Source organism: Oncorhynchus masou, chromosome 6 (assembly GCF_036934945.1).
Source record: "Oncorhynchus masou masou isolate Uvic2021 chromosome 6, UVic_Omas_1.1, whole genome shotgun sequence".
NCBI lineage: Eukaryota > Metazoa > Chordata > Actinopteri > Salmoniformes > Salmonidae > Oncorhynchus > Oncorhynchus masou.
In genome coordinates this window covers 49,806,708-49,833,002 of record NC_088217.1, presented here as the reverse complement: position 1 = coordinate 49,833,002, position 26,295 = coordinate 49,806,708, and the positions used below count along the sequence as shown (strand labels likewise).

The 26,295-nt window shown below is 43.1% G+C and overlaps 3 protein-coding genes across 6 annotated transcripts; 1 reads left to right on the top strand and 2 right to left on the bottom strand.

Moving 5' to 3' along the window:
- Positions 1-3,982: 3,982 nt before the first annotated feature.
- Positions 3,983-7,227, top strand: ppcs (phosphopantothenoylcysteine synthetase). Of its 2 annotated transcripts, none has more exons than XM_064968990.1 (4): positions 3,983-4,067; positions 5,163-5,696; positions 5,799-5,902; positions 5,989-7,227. In XM_064968990.1, exons 2-4 carry the CDS (start codon positions 5,165-5,167, stop codon positions 6,310-6,312), a joined length of 960 nt encoding a protein of 319 aa, XP_064825062.1. In that variant the 5' UTR covers positions 3,983-4,067; positions 5,163-5,164; the 3' UTR covers positions 6,313-7,227. The 2 variants fall into 2 exon arrangements, with proteins under 2 accessions (XP_064825062.1, XP_064825061.1); XM_064968989.1 differs by having other exon boundaries at positions 5,132-5,696.
- A 1,234-nt stretch (positions 7,228-8,461) lies between these two features.
- On the bottom strand, positions 8,462-17,571 carry utp3 (UTP3 small subunit processome component). Of its 2 annotated transcripts, none has more exons than XM_064968987.1 (15): positions 17,322-17,571; positions 16,913-17,000; positions 16,651-16,707; positions 16,494-16,550; positions 16,275-16,383; positions 16,080-16,148; positions 15,807-15,928; positions 12,943-13,083; positions 12,673-12,785; positions 12,492-12,588; positions 12,222-12,353; positions 11,749-11,888; positions 9,425-9,488; positions 9,033-9,140; positions 8,462-8,767 (listed from the first exon to the last, which is right to left on the bottom strand). In XM_064968987.1, exons 1-15 carry the CDS (start codon positions 17,336-17,338, stop codon positions 8,678-8,680), a joined length of 1,404 nt encoding a protein of 467 aa, XP_064825059.1. In that variant the 5' UTR covers positions 17,339-17,571; the 3' UTR covers positions 8,462-8,677. The 2 variants fall into 2 exon arrangements, with proteins under 2 accessions (XP_064825059.1, XP_064825060.1); XM_064968988.1 differs by having other exon boundaries at positions 9,425-9,485.
- A 2,069-nt stretch (positions 17,572-19,640) lies between these two features.
- fam83e (family with sequence similarity 83 member E) lies at positions 19,641-25,934 on the bottom strand. Of its 2 annotated transcripts, none has more exons than XM_064968985.1 (9): positions 24,416-25,934; positions 23,985-24,131; positions 22,613-22,737; positions 22,070-22,519; positions 21,555-21,617; positions 21,338-21,397; positions 20,944-21,190; positions 20,571-20,783; positions 19,641-20,322 (listed from the first exon to the last, which is right to left on the bottom strand). In XM_064968985.1, the coding sequence occupies exons 1-9, from the start codon at positions 24,875-24,877 to the stop codon at positions 20,122-20,124; spliced, it is 1,968 nt and encodes a 655-aa protein (XP_064825057.1). In that variant the 5' UTR covers positions 24,878-25,934; the 3' UTR covers positions 19,641-20,121. The 2 variants fall into 2 exon arrangements, with proteins under 2 accessions (XP_064825057.1, XP_064825058.1); XM_064968986.1 differs by having other exon boundaries at positions 23,985-24,147; positions 24,416-24,744.
- Positions 25,935-26,295: the final 361 nt, after the last annotated feature.

The following is a 26,295-nucleotide window of genomic DNA, read 5'->3' as shown; positions in this document are numbered from 1 at the left end:
CGCAAATTACAAACTGCACTGGCTACATTACTACACTCGGCGATGTACACAGCCACAAAAACTAGTCCTCTACTTCCCTGTCCCCTCTCTCTCTGCCTCTGCTAGAACTACGTTCACAATAATAATAACAACACTTATTTACTCAATCATTATAATTACAACAACATACGTTATTTAAAAAAATGTTGTTTCTTAGCTATTAATACTCGTACTACTGTATTAATCGAGGTTATATTTATCAGCAAGACATTATTAATTTAGCTATTTTCTTGACTTTCTTTAGATCTATTACACTGTTGTTAGACGCATCCTGTCAGCTACATGGAGCATTATCTTAATAATGTTCATGAAACATGAGAACGACACAAATTACAAACTGCACTTTGAGATGTACACAGCCACAAAAACTAGTCCCCTACTTCACTGTCCTCTCTCTTCTTCAACTACTTTAATAAAAACAACAATAGTAATAACTGTAGTAAGAATAACAATAAGAATAACAACACATATTTACTCAATCATTGTAATAACAACTAAATACAAAAAAAAGTTGTTTCTATGTGTTCTTGCGCCTCGATCACACCAGCAGTGCTTTGTATTTTGGTACACCAGAAGAAGTATTTTCATTTCCAGTGGAACTCTGCATTAGCCATACTGCATTGCGTTGTAGAGGCTGTTGCAGTGCGTTCTTTGTGGTGCATACGTTGAATATATCGAAGGTATGCATCGAATTGTATACATAGATCGATGGCTTGGCGGAAATGGTAGCATGTGAAAGCTGAAATTTTGTTGCACACATATCCAGATGATGTTGCGTACCATTTTGCGTAAAAATACTGTAGGTGTTTTCGAGGTGTTAGCTCTTAATACTATTATTACATGAGTTACTACAGTACTACTAGAGGTCACATTTATTTGCAAGAAATTAATTATTTTGCTATTTTATTGACTTTAGATATTTTGCAGTTTTTCGAAGCATCCTGTCAGCTAGGATCTTAATAATGTTCATCTTCATGACACATGCATTGACATTTCGGTCAATTCATCATACCTTGCTGGACTCAAAAACGTCTAATCTGAGCTAGTCTCGTTCAGTATCATTTCAGTTTCCTCATCCAGTTTTTAGTGAGGCAACAGCACCTCCAGTGGATTAACATTGAAAATGCTTCACTTGCGCCGCAATCAGGTTGCGATTCATATTTCTTCCTGTCCAAATACACATGACCAAAAGTATGTGGACACCTGCTCGCCGAATATCTCATTCCAAAACCATTAATAGAATAGAATAGAATAGAATATAACTTTATTGTCCATCCAGGATGGACATTTTTCTTTGGCATCACCTTAATAAAAGTAATCACATACACATACACATACATTCTCACAGCATACACATTTAAACCAGTCAGTCCATCATGTTGCATACACTAACAACATAAAGGACATTAATAGATTCACTCCCAACCGACCACTGTCCCAACTGCACTAGATAGATAAGTACATACCGATACAATGTACTTTGCATTTAGTAGTCCAACAGCACAAGGAACGAGTGAATGTTTGAACACGTTTGTCTTGGCCATGGGCATTCTGAAGCACCTGCCAGAGGGAAGCCTCAAACTGAGGGTGGGAGGGGACGCCAACAACAGCCAGTGCTTTCTTTTTGGTTGCCTTGTGGAACAGAATTCTCAAATGTGCATGTGGTCGACCAATTACTTTGCTGGCTGTTTACTATTCTGGTCAGTTTTCTTTTGCTCCTCACACCCAGATTACCATAACAGACTGTCATATTGAATGTGAGGATGCTCTCCACCAAGCTGCAGTACACCCTCTCCAAAGCATCCTGGCTGACCTCAAACCCCATTCATTTCCTGATTAAGAACAGGCGTTGGCTTGCTTAATTATTTTTTTTACAACTGCAGTCTGCATTCTCTGTAAAACTTAGCTTGTTATCAATTTGTATTTAAAACCCTTAACCACCTCCACTGGTTGGTCATTCAGAGAGAGTGGTTGGGACATTGGCAAGCTGTTGCCCTTGAAGATCAGCTCCTCTTTTCCACATTGATGTGGAGGCCACTTGACCGACACCATTCTTGAAGGTTGTTGGTCTGTTTAAAATAACTGTCCCATCTGATGTAGCGTCTTTTTAAAAAAGAGTCCTACCAGAGCCATGTCATCCACATACTTTAAAAGGCTCACATTGTTTCCTCGGCTCTTCATCTCGTTAGTGTAGATAGAAAACTACAACAGTGAAAGGACATACCCCTGTGTTCAGGGTCAGTACATCAGAGAGGGCCCCATTCATGAGGACCCTCTGTGGACAGTCAGTTAAAAAGTCCTTGATCCAACCTGCGAGTCCTCCGTTGACATTCAGGTACAGTAGTTGTTTCAGCAGTGTGTGTATTTGCATTGTATTGAAAGCTGGACTAAAATCAATAAATAAAATGTGATGATATGATTTAGCATGTTGAATGAAGGTGACGAGCCACCATGTTCACCAAGGTCAGGGTAGCAGCCTCAGTCCCCCTTTGTGCACGAGGACATTGTCATGCTGAAACAGGATAGGGCCTTCCCCAAACTTTTGCTGCAAAGTTGGAAGCACAGAATCATCTAGAATGTAATTGTATGCTGTAGCATTAAGATTTCCCTTCGCTGGAGCTAAGGGGCCTAGCCCGAATCACGAAAAAGAGCCCCAGACCATTATCCTGGCATCCGCCAAACCCAGATTCATCATGCCCACCCCCAAAAATACTAACCTTCCCTGTTATTGTAATGGTCAGAGGTCAGCATGTCTTGGGGGTATGATAACTGTGCGTCTGTAGCTTTCTCACTCATCATTATTCACGATTCATTCAGGACTATCCGTAATCACCGTAGCGTCCATATTAATATAGAAGTGTTTAGAAACATATCCTATTCTTATTTACAATAAAAGTGACTCAAAAATGATAATACATTTTTTTACCATTCATTTCTATTGGGCACAAAATCATCTGAAACACATCCAAAACAAATAGCAATTGCACCCAACAAGTTTGTAGCGTCACAAGCTGTAATTGCTGTACTTTCTGAACAGTTCCCCCGATATGAATGAAAATAGCCTCAAATTAAAGCTTAAAGTCTGTATTTTAACCTCTTAGTTATTGTATCATTTCAAATCCAAAGTGCTGGAGCACAGACAAAACAACAAAACATTTGTCACTGTCCCTTTTGGAGCTCACTGAAAGCGGATTACAGCCTATTTTTCTTCTTCGATGGGGTTTAACGGCGCTTGGCATCCAATATTAATGGTGCATTACCGCCACCAGCTGGGCGGGGTATTGAATGAGAAAATACAAATCCATTGCGTGAAAGACGGCAAAACAACGCCAAACAAAATACAGAAATTGACACTTCGACAAACAATTTCCATCCCACTTATTCAATCACAACCCATTCATCTCTGTGCTATTATCTTCACCCGACTCACTAGCAGTTTCAAACAAAACCTCAGTTTCCACTATCTTCTCCTATATGTTGCTTTCAGGACTACAGCATCTGCCAAGAGATGTGGGCTTGTAGGTAGTGCACTTGTCCTGTCGCTGATTTTTTAGCTCAGGTGTTCCCCCTGAATCACTTCATTGCTGGCAGCGGAGTGGTAATCCTGCAGTCTCTGACTTTTGTTTGAAGTTTGTCTTATTTGTATAGGAAGCTTACTACAGCCCCTGCCAGGTCTGGACCTTCATGGGACAGGAGGTTTGTTTGCCTGTGACTAAAAGTATCTAGGAAAAGGGCCACTGAATCACTACGTGGGTTATTATTATATCTGAAAAAATTGTTTAAGTGTGATAAATAACTGCAACACAATGTATAGGCTCGCCCCTACAATTCCCTTTGTTGTTGGAATCATTTGTTATGCAGTCACCTGGCAATTCAACCTCCACGACGTGAGGCGGCGACATAATTCCGAGTTCTTTACATTCCAATGAATGTAGCTAATCGAAGAAGACATCACGCCAGACAGCATCCGGAAGTCGCCCGGTACCTCTCAATCATCAGCTACGTTTTTCCCTCGGTGCCTTTTAAAAGTAAGGAATGTTTCTATTAATGAATAAGATTCATATGAATATTAAGCGAATTCACTGATAACTGCAACATTAGCCGAATGATCTTAGGTGCGTGTTCCATGCAAATTCACTTCCTTGTAATAGCAGCTAGTGTGAACCGCATTTTCTAAGGCATTACGTTAACTGCTGTAAAGTGCAGTAAAGTTGTAGTTAGTAGACAAAGGTGAGTCTAACATAATTAGGTATCATAGAGGCAAACCAGATACTCTTTCAAATAATCAACCAGTGACTACTGTTCGTCCCCTCAAGTTTGTCAAGGTCACAAGTATCCTTATTCCTACCAAAAACGTACATTATCTAAGAGATCGATGTCTTGGCTCCTCTCCACGACTTTAACGCTGCACGGCCAATTCTTGGTTGTTAAAATTCGAATAGTTCCCCTAATTTCAGTTTGTGACAACAACAAAAAACAGGTATAGTGTTGAGAATCATTGTTCTATCTAAACCGCTGTGAAATATCTTGTCCATAACCAAAAATATTGCATTTTCAGCTGTGTAAAGCTGGTATACAAAACCTAAAGACGCAAAAACGAAACATTAGAATGTGAAGCATAGAAATAACACAAAACAGTTCTACCGCTTCTTAGACTTGCTTTCGATGATAAATATATTTCTAAAACTCACATTTTGTATGTGAATCTGGTTTGGTCACCCAAAAAGTTACATATTGCAGCTTTAAACCAAATTATATACTGGGTGGTTTGAGCCCTGAATGCTGATTGGCTGACAGCCGTGGTATATCAGACTGTATACCACTGGTATGACAACATTTATTTTTACAGCTATAATTACGTTGTTAACTAGTTTATAATAGCAATAAGGCACCTCGGAGGTTTGTGGTATACAGCCAATATAACATGGCTAAGGGCTGTATCCAGGCACTCCATGTTGTGCATAAGAACATCCCTTAGCCGTGGTATATTGGCCATATACCCCCCCCCCCCCCCCCCCCACTGCTTAATTACATACTCTGCAATGCATGTTAGGTTTTACATTCCTTTTCCATGTAATATTTGTCTTGTAAGCTGATGTTCCCCCCTCTCGTCGGCCAACCAGGCATGGCAGACCCCAGGACCCTCACTGCAGAAGGGAAGCTGTCTGAAGAGTTTGCTGTTCCCTCCCATGTAGAGGAGGTCAAAGGGCAGATGGCAGCTTTTGCTGTGCAGCACAGGGCTGCAGGGCACAGGGTAGTGCTTATCACCTCAGGAGGCACCAAAGTCCCCCTGGAGTCCCGCACCGTCCGCTTTCTGGATAACTTCAGCAGTGGCCGGCGCGGAGCCTCCTCGGCAGAGTACTTCCTTGAGTCAGGCTATGCTGTGATCTTCCTGCACAGACACCGTTCCTTATATCCTTTCACACGCCTCTACTCTGGGATTAATCTGCTGGACAGCCTACAGCTGGAGAGTGGAAAGGGGGGTTCGGTCTCTGACCAAGTCGTGGTCAACCAGCAGGCACTTCCCAACATTGCCAAAATCCTGATGCGTTACCAGGCGGTGAAAAAGGCAGGGCTTCTTCTGCCTGTGGAGTTCAGCACCCTGTCCGAGTACCTGCACCTCCTCAAAGCAGCAGCACAGGCACTCAGCCCCATAGGTAGGTACTTACACTCAAATAGTGGTAGCAGGGCTTGTTAAGATGTACAGTACCTGTATGTGCAGGGATAACTAACATGCACTCTATGTTCATTCCACTCAGGGTCCAACGCTATGTTTTATTTGGCTGCAGCAGTGTCAGATTTCTACATCCCAGCGTCTGACATGCCAGAGCACAAGATCCAGTCTTCCAATGGACCACTTCAGGTGAGTAAAGAAAGCCATCAAATACAACGGCACATGCTCTTTATTAGAGATCCACTGTTAAGTCAAGATTGTTTCCTGTCCTGTAGATCAGTATGAAGATGGTCCCCAAGATGTTGTCGCCGCTGGTGAAGGACTGGGCCCCTCAAGCATTTGTGATTTCCTTCAAGCTGGAAACAGACCCATCCATCCTGCTGGACAGAGCTCGGCGGGCTCTGGCCACCTATCGGCACCAGGCTGTGGTAGCCAATGTACTGGACACCAGACGAGGTTATGTAGTGGTGGTGACCCCTGACACTCAGGCCGAGCTGGTACTCACAGATGAGGAAGCAAGCAGAGATGTAGAGATTGAGGACAGGATTGTCAGTAATCTGACTGCAGCTCACAGCCAATTCATAACCCAACAAGGCTAAGACCCCAGTTAACCATGCTAGGGCTTTCCCCAACTAAATAAAAATTTTGTTGACCGAAAGTTCTGTTATTTTGACCAGTTCATTGTTTGACATTTTTAAATGTGTATTTTTCCATATATAGACATACCTTTATGTGTTTTAATTATTTCAACTATAGGCATTGATCTGACGCTTTAAACTTAGTTTGATATAAGACATGCCTCAAGAGGACGCCAGAGATCTAGATAACCAGAAGGAAACAAAATAGCCTACATAAAAACATTGCAGCCTGCAGGTAGAGAATAACCTGATAAAAATAAATATTCTAAAAATCACTGGCTACACGTCTGCAAATATTTTGAAATATTTTGAAACATTGTATATACTATTAAGTTGGGTCTAGCCCAAAGCTTGCACTAGCAAAGTTGCAACATTGTATAAAATATTGTGGGCCTACAGACACAGCTGTAGGCTATTTGCACTAGGATAAGAAGCCGTGCTTGACTTGGGCAGGAGCTCACCGGAGCAGAGTACAGGCACCTCAATTTTTCTACTGCTTGAGCTTCTGTTCCTCTTATATATTAGCTTAAAAGAATTTTGGCGCTCCTGCACCTCAATATAAACAGTACCAGAACCTACACTACCGTTCAAAAGTTGTCACTTAGAAACGTCCTTGTTTTTTTAAAGAAAAGCACCTTTTTTCTCCATTGCAAATGACTTATAGCTGGAAAGGTCTGATTTTTTTAAATGGAATATCTAAATAAGTGTAGAGACCCATTATCAGCAACCACCTGTGTTCCAATGGCATGTTGTGTTAGCTAATCCAAGTTTATAATTTTAAAAGGCTAATTAATCATTAGAAAACCCTTTGCAATCATGTTAGCACAGCTTAAAATTGTTGTCCTGATGAAAACAATAAAACTGGCCTTTAGACTAGTTGAGTATCTGGAGCGTCAGCATTTGTGGGTTTGATTACAGGCTCAAAATGGCCAGAAACAAAGAATTGTCTTCTGAAACTCGTCAGTCTATTTTTGTTCTGAGAAATGAAGGCTATTCCATGCGAGAAACTATAGATCTCATACAGCGCTGTGTACTACTCCCTTCACAGAAAAGCGCAATCTGGCTCTAACCAGAATAGAAAGAGTGGGAGGCCCTGGTGCACAACTGAGCAAGAGGACAAGTACATTAGTGTCTAGTTTGGGAAACAGACACCTCACAAGTTCTCAACTGGAAACTTCATTAAATAGTACCCGCAAAACACCAGCCTCAACGCTATCAGTGTAGCCGGAAACATTATGGAATATCTACATCAACAGTGAAGAGGCAACTCCGAGATGCTGGCAGGGTGGCAAAGAAAAAGCCATATCTCAGACTGGGCAATAAAAAAAATGAAAGGTTAAGATGGGCAAAATAACAGACACTGGAAAAGAGGAACTCTGCCTAGAAGGCCAGCATCCTGGAGTCGCCTCCACTGTTGATGTAGATATCCCATAAAATGTTTGTTTTTAAATGCAGTTCCCAGCTACAATAGACATTTACAACATTAACAATGTCTACACTGTATTTCTACACTGAGATATGGCTTTTTCATTTCTCATTTCTGTATTCTACAATAGACATTTACAATGTCTACACTGTATTTCTGATCAATTTGATGTTATTTTAATGGGGGGGGGGGGGGCTTTTCTTTCAAAACAAGGACATTGCTAAGTGACCCCAAACTTTTGAACGTGTGTATATATACACACGATACTGTTCGGTCGACTAAACAACCTCGGTCAACTAACAGCCTAATGACCAAACAATCGACCAGTTGACTAATTGGGTTCTGCCCTAAACCATGCTGCTTACTAGGAGACCTGGATACTTGTAGAACACTAATGTACAGTGCAAGTCCCCGGGCTTGGGACAATCTCGTGTACTAAACTCGGTTGTAATTCATGCTTGTCAAGTTTGGATCATTATTTTATCTGGCTTGGCTTTCACCCACGTAGATCAGACATTCATGTGCATGGGTAAGCAGGTTTCAGTACTCACAGTCTGCCTAAAAAAACAAACATTTACATAACGACAGCAAACCGATCCTTGAGCATCTTAACTTTGTTTCATACCATCTTGTCAGGAAGCAGATTACAACATGTGGGTTGTGGAACAATAATGCCAAACGAAGTTTGACTTGATCAAGAACAACTTTATTGCAGTTTCATTACAACAAAGTAGATTATTCTGACAATGTCAGACAGTATTACATCGGTAAAGTGACAGACTTGGGACATTAAACCCCAACTGTATGTTGGTATTACATTGTGCTGGAGAAATCACACAAATCCCCTACAGTCCACAGGTAACTGTTGACAGTCTTCCTTAAAGGAAACAGTTGGGTTGGTTACTTGAGTTTGACACTCTTTTTAACTCCAGCACGAATACCAGACAGCTCTCCACTGTATCTTGTCTCCTCACGACGGACTTCACGAACCTGGAATACATTAAATACTTTCATGTAGATTTGTTTGAAGAACTAGGAATTCCAACAGTCTTTTTGTAATCTGGCCCATAATTGACAAGTTAAACGATACAAGTTGTCAATTTTGCTTTCAAATACTGTATATAATATCAGTACACAGCAGTGGTTCTGAAAGATCTGACTGAAGGTGTCAGTAATTCCTGCAAAGCACTTATAGTCAATCATTCATAGGATTTGTGTACACTGCAACTTCCAAGTTTAAATGTAGTCTACAAACCTGTCCCTTTCTGCGGATCTTGGCTCGTCTGAACTTCTCTCTGTGTTTGACCCTGGGATTGCGGTCAATCTTCTTCCTCTTTGGTGTAAGCCCTTTGTTCTTGGCCATCTTCAGAAAGGATAGAGCAGCATGTGCTAATTAGACTAATGGTTTAAACTAGGAAGGGAATATAATACTCTTCCAAACAAAGTACAAGATTGATCTGAAGGCCATGTGTTGATGTATTGGGAGAATAAATGCCTCATACTGTGCTTTGTACAATGAAAATGTGAACAAGAGACATGAACCAGTTCATATTGTACATGAAGGCTAAGATGTACAATAAATCATGGCTGCTGTATACTTGAATGTGTGTAACTCATTTCTAATTCTCAGAGGGTGTTACACTGTACCTGGTAGGTAATGCGTCTCTTGGCATCTGGATCCACATAGTCATCTCCTGCCGCCTCCAATCTGCTACGAGGAAACAGATCTACCATCAAACTCTGCCCATCTCATTCCTACTCTTTGAACTTGAATAGGGAACCACAGTATGTCCTAATACCCACCAAACAGGGAAATGGTTAGAATCGTTTTCCACCATTCATTGTTCCCATAGGGGATTTTAGAAACAGCCTTACAAAAAAAAGAGTGTCGTTTTGAAACTGCATTTAAAGTGCAGTAACTGCAGTCGACGGGTATTTTGGACAAAGTAATTACAGAGGACTGCAGTTGAACTGCAGTTATACCACCCTAACTGCAGTTACACTACAAAACTACTGCAGCAAAAAAATACTTATTTTAGACGCAGTATTTGCAGCATACTGCACTCTAACTGCAATCCTTTTTTGTAAGGGCACTTAAAATAAGGGCTGTATTTCGTGAAGGCTTACCCTGGCGTGACATTTTGATAACATCAATATATTCGCTTGTATTTATCCCCAACCAATGAAATGCCAATTATCTGCTAATGTGGCTATCATAAAGAACTACAAATGCCATGATGAGCTGGATGAGACTGACGAATCGAGGCAACCCTAAGAATCTCTGGGTTAACTATCTGTAAGCTAAAATGTAGCAATTAATAAATTGGCAACATTTCTTTAAATTGACAATTCTGTGAACGGCCTAGGGCAAGTTTTAAATTGACACGATACCTGTTAGCAGATGTCAGCAGGAGCTTGCAGAGGTTTGCAGTATTGCATGATGTCAACACTCAACGACCTGTATAAGTCCATAGGAAAACAAGAAAATGCTCACCCAGAAGGGGAGCTCCTAGTGTGTACAAATTCTTACTTACACTAAGCTAAGGGCCCTGGGACTAAACACCTTCCTCTGCAATTGGATCCTGGACTTCCTGACGGCCCCCCCCCCCCAGGTCGTAAGGGTAGGCAACAACACATCTGCCATGCTAATCCTCAACACTGGGGCTCCTCAGGGGTGCAAGCATAGTCCCCTCCTGTACTCCCTGTTCACCCACGACTGTGTGGCCAAGCACAACTCCAACCCCATCATTAAGTTTGCTGACGACACAATGGTGGTAGAACTGATCACCGACAACGCTGAGACAGCCTATATGGAGGCGGTCAGAGACCTGACAGTGTGGTGGCAGGACAACAACCTCTCCCTCAAGGTGAGCAAGACAAAAGAGCTGATCATGGACTACAGGAAAAGGAGGGCTGAACAGGCCCCCATTAACATTGACGGGGCTGTAGTAGAGCAGGTCGAGAGTGGAGTTCCTTGGTGTCCACATCCACAAACTATCATGGTCCAAACACACCAAGACAGTTGTGAAGAGGGGACGACAACACCTTTTCCCCCTCAGGAGACTGAAAAGACTTAGTATGGGTCCCTAGATCCTCAAAAGGTTCTACAGCTACACCAGAGAGCCTCCTGACCGGTTGCATCACCGCCTGGTATGGAAACTGCTCGGCATCTGACTGCAAGGCGCTACAGAGGGTAGGGCGTACGGCCCAATACACCCGCCACCCTAGTCATGTTCTAGACTGTTCTCTCTGCTACCGCATGGCAATCGTTACCGAAGCGCCAAGTCTAGGTCCAAAAGGCTACTTAACAGCTTCTACCCCCAAGCCAAAAAACGGCTGAACAATTAATAAAATGGCTACCCGGACTCTTTACATTGAACCCCCCTTGGTTTTTACACTGCTGCTACTCGCGGTTTATTATCTATCCATGGTCACTTTACAAATTACCTCGACTAACCTGTACCCCAGCATATTGACTCGGTACCGCCACCCCCTGTATATAGCCTCTTTATTGCCATGTCATTTTCTTGTGTTACTTTTTGATACTAAATAAACTAAAGTGAAAAAAAGTAAAACATTTCTTAACCAACTATGCAGTTAAGGAAATAGAGTTAAGGGCTTGTCAGTAAGCATTTCACAGTAAGGTTGTTGTATTCGGCACACGCGACAAATAAAATTTGATATGTCTAATGTGATGCTAATTAGCATTTTCGAATCTGAGTTTAAATAGAGTCGAATATATTGATAAAAGTCACCTTGTCTGAAAGAGATCGATTTACACGGTTATCAAAACGTTACGCCAGGGTAAGCCTACAAGAAACACAGCCCTTATTTGAAGTGTTTCTAAAATCCCCTATGGGGAAAATGAATGGTGGGAAAATGATTGGAACCATTTCCCTGTTTGACCACTAGGTTTTATGGATATTATGACAGCACTGTGGTGCTCTATAATATACTCGGGTAACGCTCACCCTTCCTCAGCCTGCGGGTCCTTGCGCTTCCTCTTCAGTTTCAGCCTCTCCTCCACGCCTCTGTAGAAACGCAGAGCAGCCTCCTCATCCAAGTCAGAGTATGAGTCTTCAGATGATTCCGCCCCAGCCTCTTCAGATACCTGACAACATAGGGAGCAGTCCAGTTTAAAGGTAGACCCGGCAAAATGACATTGCCACGAGCAGCGCCGCAGATATTGCGTTGAACGAGATGCAAGACTTCCCTCTCACACAGTATATGCGCACGGGTTCGCTTCGCGCTGTTACAGTGTGGTAGCAACGGGACCAACACAGCAGAGAGAGGTTTAGCCTTGTGATTTGACGCTCGAAGTTGTTGCAGAAATTGACCCAATAATACGTTTACTTTGTGCATCTACGTCACATCGCTGAGCCCACCTTGAAGTATACGCAACATTCACATCACCCAATGGACCAACATCCAACTCATTTCTCACCTTGACCTTCTTGTTGGTGATCTGCTCGCTGCCCTCCGACTTTCTAGCGGACTTCTCCTTCTGGTCTGCAGAGAGCAGCTGGCGCAGCTGTGGGGCAAGCCGAGCGTCTACCTCACCCATCTCATTAATCAGCTGCAGGGACAGTCAGAGAACGCAATTATTATAGGACAATCAGAATCATACCAACTACATGACAAGCACTGTTAAATTCACTACATACAGTATACCTACAATTGGATCAAATCACAAATGACAAATGCATCTACTCACATTTCTGTAAGTCAACAGTCTTTCAATCACAGGGTGGTTGTGTGCGGGAATACGCTTTGCTTTCAGGACCAGGTAGAAACTTATGTTTGTGCAGTAACTAAAAACAGAAATAACAATAAGCGAGGCCATTCTCATTTGCATTCTTTATGCAATTTATGTCACAAATATCATTCACACTTACTTTAGATAAAGCTGCTGTTTGGTCCTGAGGTAGTTGGCACCCTTTCCTGGTGGGATCCGTCCATCGTTGACCATCTCCAAAAGAGGCTGCAGGTCGTCCTTCAGCTCTGCCAACTGCACACACCACCATTGGCAAACAGCACGGCATTACCACACAACACCACCATTAGTAACTAACGCTTGTTACAGGCTCAACAATATTAAGTGTGGATTACACTATGTTTCTAATCCTGTTGCACATAGAGTAGTAGTGATGTTGTGGTTATCACACCTTTGCCTTAAAGTCCTGAATGAGCTCCAGTAGCTCTGGCGACTCTTTCTTCAGCAGCTTCATCTTCTCCTTCTGGGACATCTGCTGCAGGTCCTTCACAATCCTCTCCTTCTCCACCTCCTGCTCCTCTACAGCAAACTCCTACACATACAGACACACAATGAGGACAACAGGAAAATGTATTTATTTACTTTGATAGAGCTAGAGGCTCAAGCATGTACAGGTGAAGTCGGAAGTTTACATACACCTTAGCCAAACACATTTAAACTCAGTTTTTCACAATTCCTGACATTTAATCCTCATAAAATTTGCCTGTGTTAGGTCAGTTAGGATCACCACTTTATTTTAAGAATGTGAAATGTCAGAATAATAGTAGAGAGAATGATTTATTTCAGCTTTTATTTCTTTCATCACATTCCCAGTGGGTCAGAAGTTTACATACACTCAATTAGTATTTGGTAGCATTGCCTTTAAATTGTTTAACTTGAGTCAAACATTTTGGGTAGCCTTTCACAAGCTTCCCACAATAAGTTGGGTGAATTTTGTCCAATTCCTCCTGACAGAGCTGGTGTAACTGAGTCAGGTTTGTAGGCCTCCTTGCTCACACATGCTTTTTCAGTTCTGCCCACACATTTTCTATAGGATTGAGGTCAGGGCTTTGTTGTCCTTAAGCCATTTTGCCACAACTTTGGAAGTATGCTTGGGGTCATTGTCCATTTGGAAGACCCATTTTCAACTAGGCTTTAACTTCCTGACTGATGTCCAGTCCCTCCTGCAGCAAAGCACCCCCACAACATGATGCTGCCACCCCCGTGAATCACGGTTAGGATGGTGTTCTCCGGCTTGCAAGCCTCCCCCTTTTCCGCCAAACATAACGATGGTCATTATGGCCAAATAGTTCTATTTTTGTTTCATCAGACCAGAGGACATTTCTCCAAAAAGTATGATCTTTGTCCCCATGTGCAGTTGTAAACCGTAGTCTGGCTTTTTTAATGGCAGTTTTGGAGCAGTGGCTTCTTCCTTGCTGAGCGGCCTTTCAGGTTATGTCGATATAGGACTCGTTTTACTGTCGATATAGATACTTTGGTACCCGTTTCCTCCAGCATCTTCACAAGGTCCTTTGCTGTTGTTCTGGGATTGATTTGCACTTTTCACACCAAAGTACATTAATCTCTAGTTGACAGAACGCGTCTCCTTCCTGAGCGGTATGACGGCTGCGTGGTCCCATGGTGTTTATACTTGCGTACTATTGTTAGTACAGATGAACGTGGTACCTTCAGGCGTTTGGAAATTGCTCCCAAGGATGAACCAGACTTGTGGAGGTCAATCATTTTTTTTAATGGGGTCTTGGCTGATTTCTTTTAATTGTCCCATGATATCAAGCAAAGAGGCACTGAGTTTGATTGTAGGCCGTGAAAAATACTTCAACAAATAAAAGTGTGTTTGGGATCATTGTCATGCTGAAAGACCCAGCCACGTTTCATCTTCAATGCCCTTGCTAATGGAAGGAGCTTTTCACTCAAAATCTCACCATACATGGCCCCATTCATTCTTTCCTTTACACAGATCAGTTGTCCTGGTCACTTTGTAGAAAAACAGCCCCAAAGCATGATGTTTCCACCCCCATGCTTCACAGTAGGTATGGTGTTCTTTGGATGCAACCCAGCATTCTTTGTCCTCCAAACACGAGTTGAGTTTTTACCAAAAAGTTATATTTTGGTTTCATCTGACATATGACATTCTCCCAATCTTCTTCTGGATCATCTAAATGCTCTCTAGCAAACTTCAGATGGGCCTGGACATGTACTGGCTTAAGCAGGGGGACACGTCTGGCACTGCAGGATTTGAGTCCCTGGCGGCGTAGTGTGTTACTGATGGTAGGCTTTATTACTTTGGTCCCAGCTCTCTGCAGGTCATTCACTAGGTCCCCCATGTGGTTCTGGGATTTTTGCTCACGGTTCTTGTGATCATTTTTACCCCACGGGGTGAGATCTTGCGTGGAGCCACCGATTGAGGGAGATTATCAGTGGTCTTGTATGTCTTCCATTTCTTAATAATTGCTCCCACAGTTGATTTCTTCAAACCAAGCTGCTTACCTATTGCAGATTCAGTCTTCCCAGCCTGGTGCAGGTCTACAATTTTGTTTCTGGTGTCCTTTCACAGCTCTTTGGTCTTGGCCATAGTGGAGTTTGGAGTGTGACTGTTTGAGGTTGTGGACAGGTGTCTTTTATACTGATAACAAGTTCAAAAAGGTGACATTAACACAGGTAACGAGTGGAGTACAGAGGAGCCTCTTAAAGAAGCAGTTACAGGTCTGTGAGAGCCAGAAATCTTGCTTGTTTGTAGGTGACCAAATACTTACTTTCCACCATAATTTGCAAATAAATTCATTAAAAGTCCTACAATGTGATTTTCTGGATTTTTTTCTTCTAATTTTGTCTGTCATAGTTGAAGTGTACCTATGATGAAAATGACAGGTCTCATCTTTTTAAGTGGGAGAACTTGCACAATTGGTGACTGACTAAATACTTTTTTGCCCCACTGTAGCCTATCAGAAGCTCCTAAAGCCATGACACCATTTTCTGGAATTTTCCAAGCTGTTTAAAGGCACAGTCAACTTAGTGTAGGTAAACGTCTGACCCACTGGAATTGTGACACAGTGAATTATAAATGAAATCTGTAAACAGTTGTTGGAAAGATGAATTGTGTCATGCACAAAGTAGATGTCCTAACCGACTTGCCAAAACTATAGTTTCTTAACAAGAAACTTGTGGAGTGGTTGAAAAACGAGTTTTAATGACTCCAACCTAAGTGTATGTAAACATCCAACTTCAACTGTATACTTTGTTGCTGATAATGTATACCTGAAGGAGGTTAAGATCATAGTCCTCCTCGCTAAGATCGGCAGCCAATCGTCTCTGAATATTCTTTGCTTCTTCCTCTTCCTCTTCATCCTCTGCCTCTGCGTCTTGCTGAGACTTCCCCTCTGCAACAAACAAAAAAGCAAGTTGTTTCAAGGAATCAGCCTACGTCGAACAAACGTAACTACATCAACCAGATATAAACATTCAGGAATCATAAAAGACAACAGGTAACGGATCTCAATAATATTAATGAATAAAATGTGAAATACTCACTGGCAGCCACATAGTCAGAGTCATAGAACATCTTCTTCCTGTTTCCCCATGCCATATCATTGGGGAGATCTAGAAGAAAACAACCACATTTAATATGTTAATTCAGCTAAATACACACGCAGAAAAAAAAACAGGTTAATAGTTGAGTGGGTACAAAAACTGCTATAGTAGGTTGACAATGGGCTGTATAATTACAATCATCCTTCTTCCCCTCCAGATCACTGTCCATATCAGCCTCTTCTTCCTCCTCCTCTTCATCATCATCATCCTCTGAGTCAGTGAGGTCCAGAGCCATCACTTCCTCCTGCAAACCACACGACACTCATCGGCTCAATGTGACTTTTGCATGGGTAAGTCATTCAAGTTCTGCTCTATTAGATACTGCTCACCTACAGTTGTTGGCCTTTGACTCACCTCGTCATCACCATCTTCCTGGTCACTGTCCATCTGAACACCACGTGCCATGAGTTTCTATAGTGGCAAACATACGCAACATTAAGACGGAGTAGGGTTAAAAAGAAAACCAGGGTTAAGAAGTTGAACTCTTCAAATATACAGATGGGAGACTCACTGAGATTTTGTCATCGTGGAACTCGTCGACCTTGTCCTTCGTATACTGCGAGGATCTCTTAAAAAGATTGTACGTTGAAAGGAGGTTGAACGGAAACTTTCAAAAATCGGTCAACAGCAACAATGACAAACAACTCTTGGTCAAGTAAGGGACAAGCTCCATAAGCATAGTTGCCCATCAACATTGTGCAGATGTTGATAACATGTGAAGTTAATCACACTTCTAGTCACACAAGCTTCTCCATAACATATATAGACTGTACCTTATCTGGGACAGGCATGTCCTTGTATGCTTTAGGGTCATCTTCGTCAAACTGTTCCGTCTTCTTCACCGGAGGGGCGCGTTTGGTTCTGAGTGGAGCAGGGGGTTTAAGTTGTCACATCCAAGCCAGGGCCCAGTTTTTCGAAAGTAATATATTTGGATTTCGCCTCTCTGATATGATTAAATAAATGCACAGATATTGAATGAATAGAACGGACGAAACATGTACTTGAACGGTAACTTCCGTTCTATTCATATGCATTTGATCGTATTCGATCGACATATAGATAACTTTTGAAAAACAGTGCCCTGGACATCATAAAGACTACAATCTTAGCATCTCATATGACAATTTAAAGGTCAAATGTCTAGCATATAACTGTTTATACAAAGAAATCTCGCTAACGTACCTTAGAGCCCGAACCATGTTGAGAAGCTCAGTAGAGTAACGTTAGCTTGCTAGCTATCTTACTAGTGGGATAACTTTTTCTGTTGCCTAGAAATGTGATCTTCCAAAAAATGCTGTCTCTATTCCGGTGACTCAACAAACGATAAATTGACATATAATCGTTTGCAACTCCGAGCAACCTCGCATTTTCTGTTTTCTTTCCACGTGCTTCCGGGTTGTTTTCTTCCTCTTCTTCGGTGGGGTTTATAAGCGTTTGTCATCCAACGGTATCAAAGATGTTCTAGTGAGACGTTATGGTGCGTTACCGCCACCTACTGTACTGGAGTGGGCCAGAGAGAGGGAAAGCTAAATTCTTCCAGCCAGCCCCGTTGCTCTTAAAATAATATGACAAAATATTTGAAACTATATTTAATGAAGTTCCACTCAATCTACTCTGAACTTATTTCCTGTATCCTCTTCTTCCTCATACTAGATGTCAGCCTCTCTCTTTCCCTCTGATTCTCCCCACACTGTAGCAATACCAGCTCCACAGTCTCTGCTTCCTGGCAATAATCACACTTTCCTGTTGGATGCTTTCCTATCACATTTAAGGTCTTATTCAACTGGCTGTGTCCCACCCTTAATCTTGTAAAAATAGCCTACTCTCTTATGTCCCTTCCTGCCATCCTCCCCTTCCCGACTTTTCTCTGTACTTGAAATAAATGCCTGCACTTAGTATCTCTATTCCACTGCTCCTGCTATCTCTGCACCATCACTGTCCATATCAGGCTTTTTGCCTCTGCCTTGCTCATTAAAACTACAACATCAACATCCTCACTACTAAGTGCTTGTTTAGCCAGTATATCAGCTGACTCGTTCCCCTCCACCCCCACATGGGCTGGGACCCAAGTAAAACTTATCTGTATGCCCATCTGTCTAATCCTGCCATGGGTTTGTAGCACCTCATACAGCAGGTCTTGTCTGCTACGTGACCTAAAGGACTGGAGACTCATCAACACGGCTCTGCCGTATATTTTTTTTAATTTTACCTTTATTTAACCAGGCAAGTCAGTTAAGAACAAATTCTTATTTTCAATGACGGCCTGGGAACAGTGGGTTAACTGCCTGTTCAGGGGCAGAATGACAGATTTGTACCTTGGCAGCTCAGGGGTTTGAACTCGCAACCTTCTGGTTACTAGCCCAACGCTCTAACCACTAGGCTACCCTGCCCTCAGCCAGATGATCTGTAATACATTTCCTGACTGCCACCCCATGTTCCTGCACTACAAATCCTGACCCAGTACGTCTTGTCCTTGGATTTTTTGAACCATTGTGTAAATTACCACAAAATCCTGATACACAGTTTCCAGACGCCTCTTAAACAAATCAGATGGATCAACACCCTCCCTATATTTCTTGACTTCTAGATCAACTACTGGAGGCTGGAGTAGCCATGGTGGATTTACAGGAGTAGCTACCGTTGGACTAAACTCCCTCCCATGCAGTCCCATCTCCCTCGCCTAGATATTACCCACCCAGCTAAAGCGTTCTGTCTTCGCCTGTGTTCCCAGCATGCCTGTGAAATCCCTTTCGCAGGATGAGACACCCCATGTCCCTGTAGGTTGATCCAATAATTCAGTGCCAGCTGCTGTCTCCTAATCTGAAATGGCATATCCCCCATCTCCCCCTGTAGCGCAGCCACTGGGGAGGTCCGAAACACTCCACTACATATCCTGAGTCCTTGCCCCTGTATGACATCTAGCCTTTCCAATGAGGTCCAGGCTGCTGAACCAGATGCTATACTGCCATCGTCTACTACAGATCGGATCAATGCAACATACATGGTCCTCAATGAGGAACGACCAGCCCCCCACTCCTTCCCCGTCAGACAGCGCATCACATTTAGTACATTCTTACTCCTTCCCACCACTGTCTCAATGTGTTCTGCCCAGGTCAGTCTAGTGTCAAAGTTTGCCCCAAGGGACCTGAAGGCCCCCACCACTTTCCAAGTTTCTTTCATATGACCTCAAGCATACCTCATCTCCCACCTTCCTCCTGGTAAAGAACACTGTCTGAGTGTTCTCTACAGAGGAACTGAATCCCCACATTGTGGATATCGTGAACATACTCGTAATACTACTGCCATCTGGCGACTGAACCAGAATATGACTATTTGGCTGAAAGGGATATACTGTATATACCATGGAAAATATGTTTGTTTTTTGTCTTCCCTGGACTATACAATATAGTATATTTGCGAGGACAGAGACATAGTTAATCATGATAATAAACAAAATATTATAGGATTGAAAGTTATATTAAACAGATCAACCTGTGTGAATTAACATTATGAAAGGTTATTTTATTCAGTTTGACATATAATGAAAAACAGTCCTAATCCAATATTCCATAAGAAACAAATGAATATGTCAAGAAATCTATTGTTCTAGTCATCGACCTGTATGTATACATTTGTGTGGGGCCTGAAACCATGAATACTGTGGCTGTTTAGATTTGTTCTGCTGAGCATTTTACCATCTTGTAGGACCTACAACGTCGGTATTATGAGAGATGATCAACTGAGTTTACATTGGTCACATCCATTACGTTACATTACATTACAATACATTTCAAACTACTGTCATTAACAGATGGCTTCCCTGCCTCATCTTCCAGGTAAATACAGTAAGCATTTTCACTGAAGTTGCACATCAATTTTGTCTGTGTGATTCAACACTAGACTCTGCTCTCAATGCAGCTACCATTGTCTGTCCCATTCGCATCGTGACATTTCCCCGTTCTCTTCCATCCTCTTCACTCAATCACTTTCTATCCTCCTTCCCTAGATCCCAGTCACTCTGTGGCCTTCTCCAGTCCCTCTGGAGTCCAACGCTGCCAGTGCGAGGCCTGGTGGTAGGAGGCAGAAAGGTTTTGGGAGGCCTAAGGATCCCTGTTTTAAACTCATCATTCCTCTTCCTCATCAGGGCGAAGGCTGGGGTCATTCGAATAGGGTCAGAAAAGTACTGTCGGAAAAAGAGAAAACCAGGGAATGTCTCAGTAGATGGTCTTATTTTTATCTTGCTCTCTCTCACACACACACACACACACACACATACATACATACATACATACATACATACATACATACATACATACATACATACATACATACATACATACATACATACATACATACATACATACATACATACATACATACATACATACATACAGTGAGGGTGTGACATAAATCCTAAATCCTTACACTTACACTGGCTTGTGGTACTGATGGTCCCTTCTCTTTAAAGCCTGGGTCTGTATGCATCACACTCAGGTCCATCATGGAACTGCTGAGTTCTGACACGGTGGTCTTAGCACCCCTCCTTAGCTGGGTTGAAGAGCTCTGACGAGGCCGCAGCCTCCTCATGATATCACTCAAAGAGCTGAAGCTTTCACTTTGAGGCACCTTCAATATCAGAGGTCTCTGCATAAGAGAAAGGCAAACATTCACTGTCCACACTCTGTCCTTTAACATCTAACAGTATTTGATTTTATTGTACTCCAAATGAGACAGATTCGTATTTCCATACAGGATGAATCAGTAGCAGTGGGACTGTATGTATATTTATAAACCAGAGGCTCACCCTAGATATAGAGGGGCTATCAGCACCAGAGTTGACTCTAGATTCAGTTGCCTCTGTGCCTAACTCCTCTGCCATAACATCTTCCCTTCTAGTTGGACGATCTCTTCTCTCTCTGGAGGGAAAGCCCACAGCTTCTTCTCGTGAGCCTGTCTCCATTTTGTTTTCACTGGGCCCCACAGACTCTTTCTCATCAACTTCAGAGCTCCTCTGTTTAGAGAGGTGTATGCAATATGTTTTGAGTTGGACCCTTCAAGAGAATAATTCGATTTTAGTACTATTTACTGACAGGGTATGGCTAGGTTTACTATGGTAATGTATTCATTTAATTAATTGGAGTTCTGAAAGTTAATTCACAATCACAATTATAGTCACAATTATCACAGCGTTTACACACCTGTGTTGGGTTTCTGTTTCAGCGGACGGCTGGTTCTCTTCCTTAGAGGGTAAATCTCCGCTGCAAAATCATCCGAAACCAGACAGGTGTTATAACATTGCTACTCAAAGTATTGTGGAGAGTTATTCTAAATAAAACTCATTCTCTTCTTCAGGATATGCCATGACATTGCAAACCGAGCACGTATGAGTCTCATACTTCCCAAAAATGGACTCACTTAAAAGTCGTTTGATTATCCAGCTGAATTTCGCTCTCCGAATTGACATTGTTGGCCCATATTCTGTAACGTGAAAAGAACAAAAATGACCTGAGCACCAATCATACAGAAACTGCTACTGTCCCCACAAGAAAAAAGTATTACAGATAAAGGTGACACAGAGAGCAAATACAATCAAGACAGTGGCTCACAGTACATACAATCACACATTACGTGCGTTCTATGACTGGCTTCATATGTTCTAAGGTTTCTACACCCCGAAGCTCACAACAATATGGGCCTGCGTTGACACAAGGGCCATGTTTGCACCTGTTGACACATGTTTAGAAGGGAATGAAAGGTAAACGATCAAACCTGAGTACACGAAACTGACTTTTGGTACACTTTAGCGCCGTACACGCGCTGATCAAAAACCTTTCACTGGTTTCAAATAGTTAGGAAATCTGGCCTTCTGTGGCATAAAAACAGGTATGGAAATCACATTGTGGCAATCCCTCTGGTTTCATCACACATACCTCCCCTCGTATGCATGCGTAGTTGTGAGGTGATCAACTTCCTTCAGACAAAACTCCTCCCCAAAAGGTGCCTTTTTGTTCACTGCTGTAAAATGCTGCAATGGTTCCTCCATGTTCACATTCATGTCCATGGGTTCACCGTGTTGATTGGCAGGACTTCCTCTGTGGATGACGCCCAGGGCCTCCCAATCCAGGGTGTAGTCCGCAGGTGGGGGAGCAGGGGGGCTGTTGATAGGCTCCATGGGGAAATACTTGGGCCGGTTGTTGAGGTCCAGGAGCACTGAGTGGTGATGGGGCTCATCTCTTGGGGCCTTGGGGGTCGTCCATGTGTCTGGAACTGGAAGTGAGGCTGCAAAGAGGATCCGGAACTCTCGGTCGAAGGATTCCACTACGGGGCCACTCAGCACCGTCACCAGCTGCCGGTGCAGGTGGGCGTCTGACCATGTGAAGCTCGTGAACATAATAACAAGCTGTTATTTGATGTCAGAGGGTAACTGAGTATGTAATACGTTATAGACTGTGGAGAGCACCTAGCTGCTTTACCTGTAGCTGCCATTAACCACGGTCTCCAAATCCACCAGGAGGAAGTTGTCCTTCAATTCCCCCATCACTATCTTTCCCTCCCGCGAACAGAAGGTCTTTCCTCCAAGAACACGAACCTGTATATTCTGTGAAGTGGAGAATACAAGGTAATCAACTTGCTTTTAACCCTGTCGATTCAGACATAGACTTTGAATTTATTTTAATACTGCCAGAATACAGAATACAGTATACATCAAATCAAATGTTATTTGTCACATACGCCGAATACAACAAGTGTAGACCTTAGAGTGAAATGCTTACTTACAAGCCCTTAACCCACAATGCAGTTTTAAGAAATTTAAAAAGTAAAAAATAAATGTAAGAAATAATTCAAGAGCAGCAGTAAAATAACAATAGCGAGGCTACAGGAGGTACCGGTACAGAGTCAATGTGTGGGGGCACCGGTTAGTCGAGGTAATTGAGGTAATGTGTAGAAGCTTTTGAGAAGTGTCTTGGACCTAGACTTTTTGCTCCAGTATTGCTTGCCATGTGGTAGCAGAGAGAATAGTCTCTGACTCAGGTGGCTGGAGTTTTTGACAATATTTAGGGCCTTCCTCTGACACCGTCTCGTATAGAGGTCATGGATGGCAGGAAGCTTGGCCCCGGTGACGTACTAGGCCGTACGCACTACCTTCTGTAGTGCCTTGCGGTCGGAGGCAGAGCAGTTGCCATACCAGGCGGTGATGCAACCCGTCAGGATGCTCTCGATGGTGCAGCTCTAAAGCCTTTTGAGGTTCTGAGGACCCATGCCAAATCTTTTCAGTCTCCTGAGGGGGAATAGGTTTTGTTGTGCCCTCTTCACGACTGTCTTGGTGTGCTTGGACCACGTTAGTTTGTTGGTGATGTGGACACCAAGGAACTTGAAGCTCTCAACCTGCTCCACTACAGCCCCATCGATGAGAATGGAGGTGTGCTCGGAACTCCTTTTCCTGTAGTCCACCATAATATCCTTTGTCTTGTATATCATTACCACAGACGTGACTTTAGCCACACCAAGAGATGCACAGACTGACACAGTAAATGCAGAACAACCTGTTCAGTTGTGTTGCTTCACCCAGATACATTCCACAAATGCCCAAAAAAAGGAGTTACCAGAGACTAGTCAGCCTGGGTGTGCATCAGCTCCACAAGAGCCAGATGTCAGGTTAATGACTCCCCTCTCATAAAGTTCGTACTGCTTTTATGAAACCTGATGCACTGTGACAAAGATTATTAAAATGTTGAGCTGTTGTTTTGGTACTGTGTGAATTAACAAGGTATGTGGGATTGGCTAAGTGGTATGAATGACATCAGGAGTCAGAGTCTGTAGTCCTTATATGGTGGAGTTACTCACCGGATGCCTCAGCCTGTGAGGGGGGAGGTTCTCCTGGCTGGATCTCTGGTTCAGGACAATGTAAACAGGGACTCCCCGTGAAGCGATAGTGCGTAGATCCCCAATCACAGTGCTATCTGTCAGTCTGTCTGTCACCATGGCAACAACCTGTACAGCAGACACTCTGTCAGAGGAATATTAATATGTGACAGAGTGGATATTCCTCCCTGACCAGGTCGCAAACCCTAACACAACATACTGAAGAGGCACCATCAACAACACTGACCCAGCAAAGAAAAGGTATTTCTGGATCCGGCTTGACAGCACCTCTAGGTCCCATTAAAGCCAGTAGCGATGAACTCAGCCATCCGCTACAAATAATCGTCATACAATCCAATATTTTAACTGATGTGCCAAATGCATGTATATCATCTTTAATCACTCAGACATACCTTGCTAGCCCCCTGCAGTAGTCTTCTGATGATCTCTCTGACAGGAGGTTGTTCATCTGCAGGTGGGCTGGTGTAGACCATGGCACGTCCCATTCCCACCCAGGTGACCCCCTCAGGCCAGCCCAGCTCCAGGCACGGTGCAGGGATGTCTGAGTGGGTGGGGAAGTACCTGGCGGAGAAGTCTTGCACACCTGAGTTGCCACCCTCCTCAGCCCCCTCCAACTCCTCATAGCTGCTATGGTAGTCCTTGACCCTGCCACTGATCTGGTTCACCTCCTCTGGGGAGAGGAAGGGGACGAGGTGCTCTGCACTCAACGTAGTGTAGAAGGCCTCGGGGCCCGCACTCAGCAGGCGTTCTAGCGCATAGCGCTCCCTCTCGCAGTGAAGGTACTCTGGGCTGGACTCAGACATCGGCAGAAATATCACATCCTTATTCAGACTCTGTTCCTGGGAGTTTGACATGGCCGTACAGTATGTAGCCTCCTCGGTCTTTGGGAATGAGGGTTGTCTTTTGAACTCTGCGGGGGAGGGGGGGGGGGGTACACCCCCACCTACAAGCACTACTAGGGCAGCACAGGTCCAGCCAAAATCATGACACCAATTACACTAGCTGGTGATTATATGCTATTTGTTACTGGGAAATTGTGTGCGGTAGAAGTCTCCTTTTCACTACCTCTGTTTCCTCTGAGAGAAACGCAGTCACCAATGAATCTTGATTCTCGCATTAGATCTCATTGAAAGCACTGTCCAGAATCAGTTAAATAAGGTAAGGACACAGATATATCTTCAAGGGAACGATCTTGAAAACACAGGCAAAAAAAGTTCCCAGCCTTTCACAAACATGTCACAAGTCCTTGTTGACGTAAGGAACAAATAGCTCTGAGTGAGTTATGATATATAATCACTAAAGAGATCATAACCACTAAAAATGATGAAATAATGATAGTGGCGATAGAAAAAGACAACTCACCCTTCACACTCATACTTCATGTCCTAAAATATGATGACTGATTACCTCCAACTTATAACAGATTCTCTTATCTTCCTCCTCCCCCTCTCATACAACTCATCCCTCACTCTCACCTTCCTCCTCTCTCTCTGCTCACATTGCCTCTCTCTCTGCTCCAAGCGTTCTGCTCTGCTGACAGATCCTTTCAGTCTCTCGCAGCCACGATTGGGTCACGACCCTGTTTCCTCGAGAGAATGGCCACTTCTTACCCTGAAGTGCACAGCGGACAACTTTCAAATCCTCATGTCAACTTGTGTTCCAACTTGTGGATTCTGTGTGTCTATCTTCCAAAATAAAGCCGTTTTTAGGTGACTCCCTACAGAGAGTGTATGTAATATTTCTTCCCTTGTGTTGTCTATTATGTGGTGAAAACCTTTTCATTCACTTCATAGTTGACTCCTGAGACCGGTCCAGCCAGACGGGCAGGTCTGCTAGCCACAGGAGCAGGACTGGAGTCCCATTGACTGCCTGGGGAAACCTCGCTGGGGGCAGTCCTCTCTTCCCACACCTATTGACTCTCATCGAATTTCCACCATCCATGCACAGAATGATGTCACAAGGGGTTTCTACAAAGTGGAACAGTCAGCTAATGATGTTATTTGACCATAAAGTGTTTGTTTTTTTAGAGTAAGATAGTAATGTTGTGGTGTGAGTGTGGTAGCTACCTATGAATGCCCGTTCACAGGAGTGTCTCTGAAGCTCAAAGAACATAGTGGCACACCCTACAGAGGTTATTATAGTACGGCATACTGGAGTTCTTCACAATGGGCACGTGGTAGGAATTTAAAGAAGCTTTCACAGAGGAATTAAACACACAAGAGCCCCTCTGCCATTAACTCCACAACTTTTTTTTCTTGCTGATCATGAGGAA